General features: G+C 53.4%; 1 protein-coding gene across 1 annotated transcript in view; it reads left to right on the top strand.

Moving 5' to 3' along the window:
* The window catches only part of XKR6 (XK related 6), a 254,459-nt gene that overhangs the window by 236,282 nt on the left and 4,761 nt on the right, over nucleotides 1–13,416 (top strand). The window contains exon 2 of the mRNA XM_065908241.1: nucleotides 2,757–2,953. Within this exon, the coding sequence (XP_065764313.1) occupies nucleotides 2,757–2,953 (197 nt within the window). The remainder of the gene's footprint in view (nucleotides 1–2,756; nucleotides 2,954–13,416) is intronic.

Below are 13,416 nucleotides of genomic sequence, written 5' to 3'. Positions count from 1 at the left end.
CCTCATCCGACCTGATCCGACCGTCCCCTCTGCCCAGGGCTCTGGAGTCCGGCTCCCCGGCCCCTTCCAACTACTTGCGACCACAGGTCCTTAGAGCGGCCTCCCCCGCCCAGCCTGTGGCTACGGTCACCTCGTCTAGCCCGTCTCCTTCAGGCCCTTGGTTCTGACATAGCTCCCCTCTCCCTCGTCCCTTTCCCTCTCCAGGGTCTCCTCCGTCCCTCTCTGTGGCCGTCTCTCGTGTCTCTTGGTCTCTGTCCCTCTCTCAGTGACCCTACAGCTTTCCAGGTCAGGTCAGCCACCAGCGCCCCCACCCCGTCCTCCCGTCTGCCTCTGCCCTGGCCCCGTGATTCGGGGAACTTACAGACAGAGGCCTGGAGAGAGGCGGGGACTCACGGGAGGCGGCGCAGCCGGTGAGGGCTAGAACCTGGAGCAGACAAGGAGTCAACGCCCTGCTTCACTTCGGAGCTTCAGGCTGGTGTTCAGTGACGGTGACCAGAGCTGCTCCCAGGGCGTGGCAGGACCTTCGGGAGACGCCTGGCCCACGGCGGTGCCCGGTGGGGCTTGCAGCCGCGCACGGTTCACTCCAGCCTGACACCATGCCTGTTGCAGCGCCTCCCCAGGGTTGTTCTCCGCTCACCCCAAGGAGTGTATATGCAGGAAATAAGGCGTCTGTCTCAGCCCCGCCAATGGGTCTTCTTCGAGGTCTTCTCCACAGGTAGGAGGCCCACCAGTTTGGACTTAGATAGGAGCATCACTGTAGTTTTATATTATTTTGCAAATGTACGTTTTCTCACCTCTGCTTCTAAAGCACCGGCTGCTGTAAACTCCATGCGAGGTTCCTGGGCAATGCCCACCTTTCCCATTGCTTCAACAAGGTGGGTACAGAGCCCCTCTCTGGGAGCCTCTTAGAAATTCAGTATACCCGGGGGAGTGGGCTGCCTTCGCAGTGCTGTGACAGTGCAGGGGGGACTCAGCCCTGGGGGCAGGAGTCTTCCTTCTTCCACAGGCCCCCGGGGGACGGTGTGAGCAGAGACAAGCTCCTGTGTCCGCGGGAGACACACAAGACACGAGAACGTTTGGCGAGAGAACAGGTGATGAGACTGGGGGGCGGGCAGGGCCCAGGAGCCGAGGGAGGGTTGGGATTTTCTTCTGAGCATGATGGGAAGTCAGGGAGGGCTGAAGAAGCTGGGGACAGGACTGCGTCTGTGATCTTGACAAAATGCCTTGGCTGCTGGGCAGAGAGTGGGTTGTTCTGGGGGCAAGAGTGGGCCCTGGGAGGCCATTTAGGAAGCTTCTGCTTTGATCCAAGAGAGAGGGGGTAATGGCGGGGACCAGGCTGGCAGTGGCGATGGAAACAGACCCCCAAGTGGGCCCTTGATGGGGTGTCTGGGGACAATGGGGACCATGTAGGGGTCAGCCATGCTCTCAACCTCTGTGATTCTGGCTTGGTGGTTTAGAAGACACATTCCCAGGGGGTGGCCAGGGACGCACGTGTCAGTCTGTCCTGTTGTCTGTGACCCCAATTGATGCTGCATGATCTTGATTCTACCTGGGCCCACTGTGCTTTCTGAACCTTGCTTTGGTCCTGGCGCTGCCAGCTTCTCTGGGCTGCGCTCGGCCCCAGAGACCGCTGGCTGAGTCTGGCTTCTGTGTGTTCTAAGTCGCTTCAGTCATGTTTGACTCTTGGAGACCCTATGGACTGTAGCCCGCCAGGCTCCTCTGTCCATGGGATTTCCCAGGCAAGAATACTGGAGTGGGTTGCCATTTCCTTCTCCAGGGCATCTTCCCAAGTCTGGCTTACATGATACCGTCCATCCTCCCCTTGTTGTGGCTTGGAGAAAGCTTCTACAGTTTAGGGAGAACTGCAGCAGGCATAGGGGCTTTCTTCCGTGGGCCTGGGTCCACAGCCAGCACTGGGATCATCTCCCCCCTCCCCATCAGCCTCATGAGACTGTAACTCTCTTATGTTAAAGAACAGTAACAGAGACACAAAGTTGGGGTGATTAGTCCAGGCCCCCACAATTAGCAGAGGAGAGAGCCCACGCCCTCCACCTGCGCTGCTTCCTCAGAGGGAGTGGGGTCCATGTGTCTGTGTGGCTGAGTCCCGGGCCGCACCTGGATGGAGGCGCCACTGTAGGCTCCCCCTAGCGTGGAGGGGGGCACGCATGAGTTTTGGGGTCCAACAGCCTCGGCCAGGTCCTGGTGGCTCCCACATCTACCTTCGGAGCCTGTGCCTGTGAGCCCTGCCTGCCTGTCCCACATGGGTTTACTTCCACCTGTCGCCCGGGCCCCAGGCCACAGCGGGCAGCCCTCCAGTGATCCCCAGTAGGAGTTTCATAAATGCTAATTCCTTTCCCTCCTCCTCCAGAGAGGTGAAAACCCTACTGGAATTTTCCCCCTGGGACCCCGAACTTGAGCGAACCCACCTGCCCCCCGAGCTCATCTGTGATCCTGCCTTGGCAGGCCCGCAAGCTCCCTGGGCACCACTCTTCCACTTCTCACTTCACAGATGAGCAAACCGAGGCGGGGGAGGGGACAGCTTGCCTGGGCCCCCTTCCCTGGCCTGACCCCACCCCACCCCACCCTGAAGCCTCAGTACCTCATTCGTGGGCTGGGAGAACCCCTAGGGCTGGTCCCAGCACCTGGAGAACCTCCGAACCAAGGAGGGGAGGCTGGTTTGCCCGGGAGGGCCTGGTCCTCCCAGAACCGCCACCCCAACCCATGCCTCTCTCTCTGCTCTGTCCCGCCTCTCGCAGGTATATCCGCACCATGTACCTGGGGATTCAGAGTCAGCGGCAGAAGGAACACCAGCGACGCTTCTACTGGGCTATGATGTACGAATATGCAGACGTCAACATGCTGCGCCTCCTGGAGACCTTCCTGGAGAGCGCCCCCCAACTGGTGCTACAGCTCTGCATAATGATCCAGAAGAGCCGCGCCGAGACGCTGCCCTGTGAGTGCCCCACCCCGCCCTCCGCGCGCACTCCGGGGCGCCGCCCGGCCTGTGCGCCCCCGTGTGCGCGCCCCCGTGTGCGCGCCCGCACCGCCGCCGTCACGCGTGCGCTTGCACGGCCCTCGTGTGCGCAGAGCCCAGCCGGGTCTCCAGTGCCCCTGGAGCGGCCGAGCAGGGGGCCTGGGTCTCCCGGTCCAGGGAAAAGGCCCTTTATCTTGGCGCTGGCCTGAGCCGCGGCGTTGGCACACACGGGATGAGGGAGACAGCACGTGCCCAAGAGGCCAAATCGTGTCACGCGGCATCAGCAGTTTTAGACATTCTTGAGCCGTGGTGCTTCAAACGCGTTTACAAAATGTAGAAGCCCCGTTTATAAAACAGGCTGAAGCAGCTGTGTTCTAGGTAGACGGGGGTGGGGGTCCAGAGCCCAGGGTATCGCGCCCACCCCCCACTCCTGGCCCCCGCGACTCCAGATAGTCTCCAAGCGCCCAGGGGCTGGTCTGGACACCACTGGTCTCTACAGCAGCAGGAAGCCTTTGGGGGCCACCCGGCGACCCAAGAAGCCCTTTCTAGGTGGGACTCCTCTGGTCAAAGCACCCTGGCACCCTGGGTTGCTGATGTCAGGGCAGACTTCAGTCAGGCCAGCCTGCACATGTCCAGGCCATGTCAGAGCTTATTTCAGTGAGGCTGGAGTTCTGATAGGGGCAAAAGCCCATGTGAGGAGGGGCTGGAGATCACGATGCTTGGGGGATACTGGGGACATTTCATCCTGGGGAAGATGTAGGCTGTGTGAACCCCAGCATTTGAAGGGATGTAGGGGAACCATGATCGTTCCAAAGAGCAGGAGGGAGCTACAGGGAGATGGTTATGAATTCACATGTGGGAGACATTTCAAACAGCAGGAGCCATCCAGAGATGGAGAGACTGTCTCATGAGGTAGTGAGTTTCCCATCATGGGGAGCATTCAAGCAGAGATGTTGCTGAAGGGACTCAGTGCAGAGATTCCTGACTCCAGAGGATGTGAGTGTGTATGATTCGCGTTAGCGAGGCAACTGGGGCAGAGGGTCCCTGGCCACTGGGGCCTGTGGGCCTCCTGGGTCCTTGCCTCTGGGCCCCTGGCTCCCCAAGCTGCTCCAGTGGGCCCTGGGTGCCACCAAGTTCACAGGCAGCTGTAGGGCACTCTCCATTGGGATCCCCCCTTGCTCCACACCATCTGGAGAGGACAGCCAAGTCTGTGAACTTCAAGGGGCTTGTTGGCGGCGTGGATGCTGTGCGTTCTTGCAGGGCAGCAGTCTTCAAGCAGCAGTTCTTGCAGAGGGGACTCCCCCTGCTGCTTGACCGCTGTGTGACCTATGGCGAGGTACTGAGCGTCTCTGTTCCTCAGTTTTCTTGTTTCTGAAATGGAGATAATATTGGTACTTACCTCGGAGGGTTGTTCTGGGCATTTTGACATGATGAATGTTAAAGGCCTCGGGCAGCATCTGACCATTTTGTTCTTGCTGATGGTAGAATTGGACCACACGTTACTAATGACATCATGGCCAGCTGGTCTCATTTGGTGGCCTTTGGTGACACCTGTCCACTTTGTACCATTAATGCTAGAAGACACTTAGGTAGATTGCTGTTTTTGTAATAGGTGAGTTTTCCACGGATCTTGCCAGATACCAGCCTCTTCCACTTTTTCTCCTTATGCCATCTCTCCACCTTTGATTCCTCTTTTATGACTGAGTTAACATTACAGTAGTCAGCCTGAAAGATGGATTTGTATCCAATTTACCTGTAAAACTGGTTGTTTTTGTTCAGTCGCTCAGTTGTGTCTGACTCTTTATAACCCCATGGACTGCAGCACACCAGGCTTCTCCATCCTTCACTCTCTCCCAGAGTTTCCCCAAACTCATGTTCATTGAGTCAGTGATGCCATCCAACCATCTCATCCTCTGTCGTCCCCTTCTTTTGCCTTCAATCGTTCCCAGCATCAGGGTCGTTTCCAGTGAGTTGGTTCTTTGCCTCAGGTGGCCAAAGTATTGGAGTTTCAGCTTCTGCTTCAGTCCTTCCAATGAATATTCAGGGTTGGTTTCCTTTAAATTGACTGGTTTGATCTCCTTTCAGTCCAAGGGACTCTCAAGAGTCTTCTCTAGCACTACAATTCAAAGGCATCAACTCTTTGATGCTTATCAACTCAAAATACAATCATAGTGGTAATTATTAAATCATGCAGATATTATACAGATATTATTTGTCTTCCTTTGTGGCTCAGCTGGTAAAGAATCCGCCTGCAATGTGGGAGACCTGGGTTCAGTCTCTGGGTTGAGAAGATCCCCTGGAGAAGGGAAAGGCTACCCACTCCAATATTCTGACCTGGAGAATTCCAAGAACTGTATAGTCCATGGGGTCGCAAAGAGTCGGACATGACTGAGCGACTTTCACCTTCACTTTCATTTGAGTATTTTGGTCATTTGGAGTCCTCCTTAAATCAGATGTCTCAAGTCAAGTTTAAATAAAGATAAAAAGTACACATTTTACATGGTAAAACAGTGCCATTTTTCACTGGTAATGAGCCTGGTGTCAGCTGGGAGCTTCGAGAGTCTTCCTGGCTATGACAGGGATGGGGAGGCAGTCCCGCATGCTGAGAAAAGTCCTCCAGAGCTGTGTGTAAATTCCACCTCCACCATTTTTTGGCTTTACAACGTGGGACAAGTTGATCTCCTAATAGTAGCTCCTCTGGGTGGTTGTGAAGGTCTAGTGGACTGCACATACCTGTCTGCAGCACTTTAGCGGGTGTATTATGGGTACATGACACAGTCTTCCCATCAACAAAGACGCTTTCAGTCAGGTGCCATACTACGTGCAGAGGCAACCTGGAACATAACAGAGGTAGTCCAGGCCCTCACGAATCTTCCTTTCTCTCTTGGGAGATGTAACAGGAACAGTTAGATAGCCGGCATGTTGTGGCAAATGCGTTAAGCAAACGAACACGATGCCAAGACCACAGTACCTGGGGTGGGGTGTGCAGAGAGCTTATTGGTGCAGCGCTGGGCTTCCCAGGTGGTGCTAGTTGTAAAGAACCCGCCTGCCAGTGCAGGAGACATAAGAGACCTGGGTTGGATCCCTGGGTCGGGAAGATCCCCTGGAGAAGGGAATGGCAACCCACTCCAGTCTTCTTGCCTGGAGAATTCCATGGACAGAGGAGCCTGGTGGGCTCCATAGGGTTGCACAGAGTCAGACACAACTGAAGCGACTTAGCACACACACATCAGAGAAAGCCTCTCTAGAGAGCTGACACTTAGCCTGAGTATAAACGATGAGGAGGAACCAACTTTGGGAGGAGCAGAAACAACCTCCCCTACAAAGGGAATTGCAAATACAAAGGCCTTGGGGTGGGAAAAGCCTGGCTTATTCTAGAAAATGACAGGACTCAGCCTGGCTGGGGGTCAGCAGTCAGGGGAAGGAGAGTGATATGGGGGAGGGTGGAGAGGAAGGCATGGGCCTGACAGCTTGGGTGTATACCAAGTGCAGTGGGAAGGGTTATGTAGGAAAGCTATATGATCAGGTTAGCTTTTTTTTTTTTTTTTTTTAATTATTTGCCTGCCCTGGATTTTAGTTGCTGCATGTGAGATCTAGTTTCCTGACCAGGGATCGAACCTGGGCTCCCTGCATTGGGAGTGCAGAGTCTTGGCCACTAAAACACCGGAGGGGTCCCAAGTTAGCTTTTTCAATTTTATTTTTTTATTTATTTTTGGTTGAGATGGGACTTCACTGCTGCCCGAGCTTTTCTCTAGTTATGGAGAGTGTCTTCTCTGGTCTCAGAGCACCGACTAGGCGCTTCAGTAGTTGCAGCTCCCGGGCTCTGGGGCACAGACAGGCTCAATAATCCTGGCTCACAGCTTAGTTGTTCCGGGCCGTGTGGGATCTTCCTGAATCAGGGGTTGAACCTGTGTCTCCTGCATTGGTGCCAGATTAGCTTTTAAAGAAGATCCCTTTCCTGGTATGCAGGGAGGAAACCAAGAGCCCAGAGCTCCTGTTAGAGGCAGCTGTGGGCGTCCAGGGCTGAAACGATGGGCTTGGAGTGCTTGGAAGAGGAAGCCAAGCGCACGGATTGGCAAGCAACTCTGGAGCAGAAATCAACAACACTTAGCAAGCCTGGGGGAGGTGGTGATGGAAGGAGGTTGAGCTGGGGTATGTTGAGATGAAAGATGCTGTCTGGGGATCAGGTTGAGAGTTAGCAGCTCTGTCGCCTTTCCTGACTTTGGGGGTTTTCTGATGCTTTTGGCTGGGGTGGGGGAGTGTCAATCGCTCCACGCACACAGTGGCTGAGCCTGCCTTTTGGGATTGAGCTCACATTGAGGTGTTGTCCTTCTTATACAACTCTGTGACCTGTTGCTTGTGGCCTCCCACCCCCCATCTGTCAGGCATCTTCTCTGCTATAGGCAAGATGCTGTGTCAGGAAGGGGTTTGCAAAGACACCTGTCCTTTGGTGGGTATCCTTAAACATTGGTTTTCTTTTAGACAAACATTGAACTCTTAAGATTCAAATAGGCCCCTGTCTTTCCATCCCTTTGGTATTGACCTCCCTAATTAGTTTTCTTCTTCTTCTTCTTTTTTCTGAGCTCCCCCTATGTATTATGTGGCATCTTAGCTCCCCAACCAGGGATCAAACCTGGATCCCTTGCATTGGGGGTGCGGAGTCTTAACCACTGGACCACTGGAAGTTTCTGATTTTCTTCTTTCTTAAGCTCACTTGCTGGCTCCTCTTCTATCAGAAGCCCTCCCACTTCACACTTGCTCCTTTTCCCAGCAAGAGCTGATGGGAAACTCCACAGAGATGCAGGTGTCCATCCGCTTTCTCTGCGGCTCCTGTCTGCCTGTTTCTTCAGCCGCTCGCATCCTGGAGGGGGCGTCAGCTCCCTGTCCTGATCAGCTTTCCCTTCTTTGTGAGGACCAGTCTTCCACGTTCCCCTTCTCAGGGGAAGGAGGGCCAGCTGTGGGGTTGGTTAACTGGCGCTCCTCGCCCTCCTCTCCCCATGATCAAAGATGACCACCTCTCTCCTCTTGGGAGATTTCTTTTCTCTAATGTGAAAAGTGCTTTCTCCGGTCCTGCTTGTATGGACATCAGCGGTTACCCTCCAAATCTGGGTCACAAAAGTTGATTGCGTACATACTCAGTCGCTCAGTGTACATGGGTACATTGCCCGTGTCTGACTCTTGGCAACTCCATGGACTGTAACCCACCAGGCTCCTCTGTCTGTGGGGTTTCCCAGGCATGAATAGTGGAGTAGGTTGCCATTGCCTCCTCCAGGGGATCTTCCCAACCCAAGGATCGAACCCATGTCTTCTACGGTCCCTGCATTGGCAGGTGGATTCTTTACCACTGAGCCACCTGGGACTCCCCAAAGTTGGTTACTTGATCATTTAGGATTTGGGTTACAGTTAGGTAAAGCTGCTGCCAGACGGTGACAATGATGTTGTGTGTCCTGAAGGTGACAGATCTGTGCTCCACACCAACGTGTGAATTTCCACTGTGTCAAACACCATCAGATAATGAATCACCTTGTACAAAGTGATAGTGAGTTCTGGTGCCCCGATCTTCTGTGATGTTGGCCACCACCTGGCCTAACCCTGCTGGAGCAGCCCCCTCCTCCCCGACTCCCCACCTCCTGCGCAACCCCCACCCCCCTGGTGCTAAACTGGAGCTCGCTGCTGGCTCTGATATTCCTGGGCTTCTGGCCAGATTGATAGAAAGATCTTCCAGCCTCCAGTCTGGACTTCAGGGTGCTCGACCCACGTCTGTGTCTTCGCCTCCTGGATTAATGAAGGGGAAGGTGTGTGCCTTCCCTGGCTGACTTGCATCGTCACAGACGGCTGCAGTGAAGAGGGATGTGCCTGCCTTCTGCCTCCAGAACACAGACTCGGCCTCTCTCACTTCCCTGTAGGAGGATCTCTCTCCACCTGTGCTTCTGTCTCCTTCTGAGGAGTCACCCATCCTTCTCTCCCATCAGATACTTGCTTGGTGTCTACACACAGAATCCCCTGAGCAGCGAACTCCAGCTCACAGCCCCACTCCAGCTCACAGTCCCACTCCAGCTCCCAGTGGCTTCTTATCAAACAGAACATTAAAACCTCACACTCTTAACCAGAATCTGCAAGGATTTTAAGCAGAGACATGACACTTTCAGTGTGTGTGTTTCACTTGACTTTGTTTCCAATTCTGAGGCCTTTTGGCTGAGGTTGCCCCTAACAACAAGCTAGAGAAAAAGAGAGTACTTTTTTTTTTTAAATTGTAGTAAGAACAAGTGAGATCTACCCTCTTAACAAACTTTAAGTGCAAAAGAAAGTGCAGTATGTACATATGAGGAAGAGTCCTTAAAGCAGTAGGAAAGCTATGAGAAAGGCAGGGTAAATCAATTTCATTGGTTGCACAGTGGTAAAGAATCCGCCTGCTAGTGCAGGAAGCACAAAGGACACAGGTTCCATCCCTGGTTCAGAAAGATCCCCTAGAGGAGGAAATGGCAACCCACTCCAGTATTCTTGCCTGGGAAATCCCATGGACAGAGGAGCCTGGTGGGCTACAGTCCATGGGGTCGCAAAAGAGTTAGCGGCTAAACAACAACAGTTAGCACAGATGAAATAACAATTGGCCACCTGAAAATGTTTCTGCATCAAATGCTGTAATAAGAGGGTCATCGAGGCAGGCTGACCAGCGGTGCTTCATGGGGGAGTCTCTGAGAGCTGCCATTTCAGAAGCCTGAGCAGTAACTATAATGTCACCACTTATTCCGTAACTATTTATGCTAAGCACCTACTGTGTGCCAGGCATGGTTCCAGGAGCTGGGGGCAGATAAGAGTAATAAACAAAACAGACAGAAAGCCCTGCTCTCATGGAGCTTATGTGTCTTGGAGAGACAGATGGACAAGGAGCAGAACAAATATTTTGTCTTCTGTATTGGAAAATGGTGAGTATGCAGCAGAGCTCTAAAGCTGAGAAGAGAGCCTGGGGGAGCAGAGCTGTGTCCAGCTTTCAATAAGGGGGCAGGAAGGGGACCTCTGAGCAAAGATGTAGAGCAGGGAGGGAGCCAGCCTGCAGGTCACTGGAGGTACATGCAGCAGAGGAGAGCATAACCAAATGTAAGGCCTTGAGCTAAGAAGGTGACCCCAGCGTTTCGGGAGCAGCCAGGAGGCTGGGAGGATGGGGCATGATGCCTGCATTGCTTCCATAGCTCAGCCCTGCCCATGGTCCTGTTGGCAGAGCATCTTTTCTTCTTCTTCTTTGTTAAAAAAATATATATATTTAAACAGCTTTATTGAGATACAGTTTGTATACTGCACAAGTCATTCATTTGAAGTGTACAGTTCAATGGCCATCACTGTGGGAGCATCAGAGCTTTGAGTCTTGTCGGCTGTTTGCTCCTCAGTGAGGGTAGATTTACTGGGACCTTCCAGTGACGGCAGACAGCTTCCTTCACAGTGTGCTCTAGGCCCACCAGAATTCTGGCATTCATGAGGCTTGTGCCAGACCAGCTGAGCGGCTGACATTTGTTCTAGAATCTCTAAAGTCTGCCTTTACCCAGCTGGCAGAACCACAGTGCTCTTCTGCCTCTGTGAGTGGATTAACATCACTAGACCACGGGCCAGGAGAAGGGCGTAGACCCCGAGGTCTTGGGCACCATTAATGGGAGCTTGCATGTGAGTCCATGGGGGAAGGGGAAACTACTGGAGCTTGTAAGCCCAGGGCATCGGGGCCTTTGGAGGCACTGTGTTGAAAGCTCCCTCACCAGCAGTTTGCTGATGTTGTAGCTGTTTTAAAAGACAGATTTTGTTATTATTTAGGCATCTCAAGGCCAATAGATCAGGAGACAGCTGCCACTAAAAAAAAATCACTTGTTACTCACAGATTCCCAATAAGAGGCCGGCATGCCACGCCATGGTGGGGGGCTTGAGATAAGCTAGTCTGAATGATATCAGGAGGCTCTGGGGTCCAGGGCTGTCCCTAATTGTCTGGTACCTGGCCCTGAGGTGATTAGGACAGGGAAACAGTGGCCCAGAGTGTCAGGGCCGGGTCAAGGAGGTGTGAGTTCTGGACTGGTTGGTTTGCATATGAAAAGCACCTCTTGTTTGCTGTTTCTAGGAATTTGCTAAACCTGAGTGGGGCGGTCCCTCCAGGACCAGCTTGGCCCCAAACGGGAACCATCAGAATACAAGCACACACTTCAAGCCTTAAAACTAGACAAATCCTTTTACCTCCTGGCACCTTGGTTTCCTCTCCTATAAAATGGGGTACCAATAAGCATTTCAGGGGATTATTGTCAGGATTAAAGGAAATAATTTATGCAAAGTGTCTGGCACAATACCTGCTGTACTGGGAACACTTGGTGGGTATTATTCCTCCTCATCTCTGCCTTCTGCCCTCAAGGTTTTCTTCTGAAAGACGCAGGCATAAATGGAGGCCCCCCGGGAGTTCTCTTTTCCTGTTTTCAGGGATAGTGGTGGGAGGGTGGGACAGCTGGTGGGCTCCTTTCTCCATCACCCCCTTTGAGAATCAAAATACCCCTGCGATTTTGCACATAGTTTCAGAAGGACCAGACCAACTGCTGCCCTGCCCTTGAGGGGCTCATCTGCATCAAGGTGAGAACATACTTAAGGAAAAAAGGCCTTCCCGTAGAGAGTGTACGGGATGGTGAATGACACTAAAGTGGGAAATACAGCCCGAAACTGAAGCTCCAATACTTTGGCCACCTGATGCGAAGAGCTGACTCTTTAGAAAAAAGACCCTGATGCTGGGACAGATTGAAGGCAGGAGGAGAAGGGGACGACAGAGGATGAGATGGTTGGATGGCATCACCAACTCAATGGACATGAGTTTGAGCAAGCTCTGGGAGTTGGTGATGGACAGGGAGGCCTGGCGTGCTGCGGTCCAAGGGGTCACAGAGTCACACATGACTGAGGGACTGAACTGGACTGAAGGCCTGGAAGGCGGGAGCAGGTACTGGGAGCTGCAGTTTTCAGTGTCTGGCTGGCAACAGCCTGCTGAAAAGCCGTGCTGTGGTAAAGCCTCCGTGCGGTGACACTTGGGGACCTGGGAAAGGGTCATGCAGGTGATGGACAGAGCCAGTGCACATGTCCTGCGCTGGGCCTGTGCCTGGAGCACGTGGGACAGAGCGGGTGTGAGGAGCTAGCTGGAGGTGACCTCAGAGCAGCCAGGGGCTGTCCTGAGTAGGGCCCAGGATGAAGGCCTGGCAGCATGACAGGAGCTTCGGTTTGAGGCCCTTGGAGAAGGAAACTCTGAGGAGCGTGAACGGGCACTGGACAGGGTGCACTCATAACTCAAGGCAGGGTCTTGAGGAGCCCCCCAGGCCTTATAAGTACCGAAGCCTTAACTCTGACCGCAACAACGTGTCAGCCACCGGAGGGTGACCGTGCTGGGTTTAAGGGCCTCGCCGGTCAAAGATGTCCAGCTGAGACTTCTGCCCGTCACGCTGTGTTTCGTTGGTCTTGAGGTACAGACATCCTCTTTTTAGAAACCTTAGATCCCTAGTCTGGTGATCAGAGCCCCAAGACCCCTGACCCAAGCCCTTCTTGGGGGTGCCCCCCAGGAGGCCCTGACTTAGTGACCTCCCAGCTGGTGGGGCTGGAATCAGGTCGCCCATTGGGCCAGCTGCAACCCCCACCCCTCATGGTTTGCACCAGGAAAAACGAGCAAGCCATGAAGGTCACTGCCTGGAACTCGACATGGCTGAACAAGGAGTGTTTAGCAGTCTCCAGCCTGATCTCTGGAATGCAGGTGATGGAGCTGTAAGTGGGAGGAGTCATAAACACTCACAGGCTGAGCATGGTGTGGGTTTGGGTCTTGGCCAGGGTCATATATTGACTTTGGGGTTGACCTAGGGTCAGACAGAAATCTGCCAAGTGAGCTGCTGTGGAGGGAAAGCCCTGCACCCCCTCCCTCTGTAATGAGTCAGACCTTTGAAGAGTGATCACTTGACAGGAGGGGAGTCAGGCCTTGAAGAGTGATCGCTTAACAGGAGGGGAGTCAGGCCTTTGAAGAGTGAGAATCGGGCCTTTGAAGAGTGAGAATCAGGCCTTTGAAGAGTGATCACTTAACAGGAGGAAAGTCAGGCCTCTGAAGAGTGAGAGTCAGGCCTTTGAAGAGTGAGAATCGAGCCTTTGAAGAGTGAGAATCGGGCCTTTGAAGAGTGAGAATCGGGCCTTTGAAGAGTGAGAATCAGGTCTTTGAAGAGTGATCACTTAACAGGAGGGGAGCCAGACCTTTGAAGAGTGAGAGTCAGGCCTTTGAAGAGTGAGAGTCAGGCCTTTGAAGAGGGATCACTTAACAGGAGGGGAGTCAGGCCTTTGAAGAGTGATCACTTAACAGGAGGGGAGTCAGGCCTCTGAAGAGTGAGAGTCAGGCCATTGAAGAGTGAGAGTCAGGCCTTTGAAGAGTGAGAATCGGGCCTTTGAAGAGTGAGAATCGG

The sequence above is a fragment of the Muntiacus reevesi genome, chromosome 17 (assembly GCF_963930625.1).
Source record: "Muntiacus reevesi chromosome 17, mMunRee1.1, whole genome shotgun sequence".
Taxonomy (NCBI): domain Eukaryota; kingdom Metazoa; phylum Chordata; class Mammalia; order Artiodactyla; family Cervidae; genus Muntiacus; species Muntiacus reevesi.
Note: the sequence above shows the minus strand (reverse complement) of the source record. Positions and strands in the feature narration are given on the sequence as shown.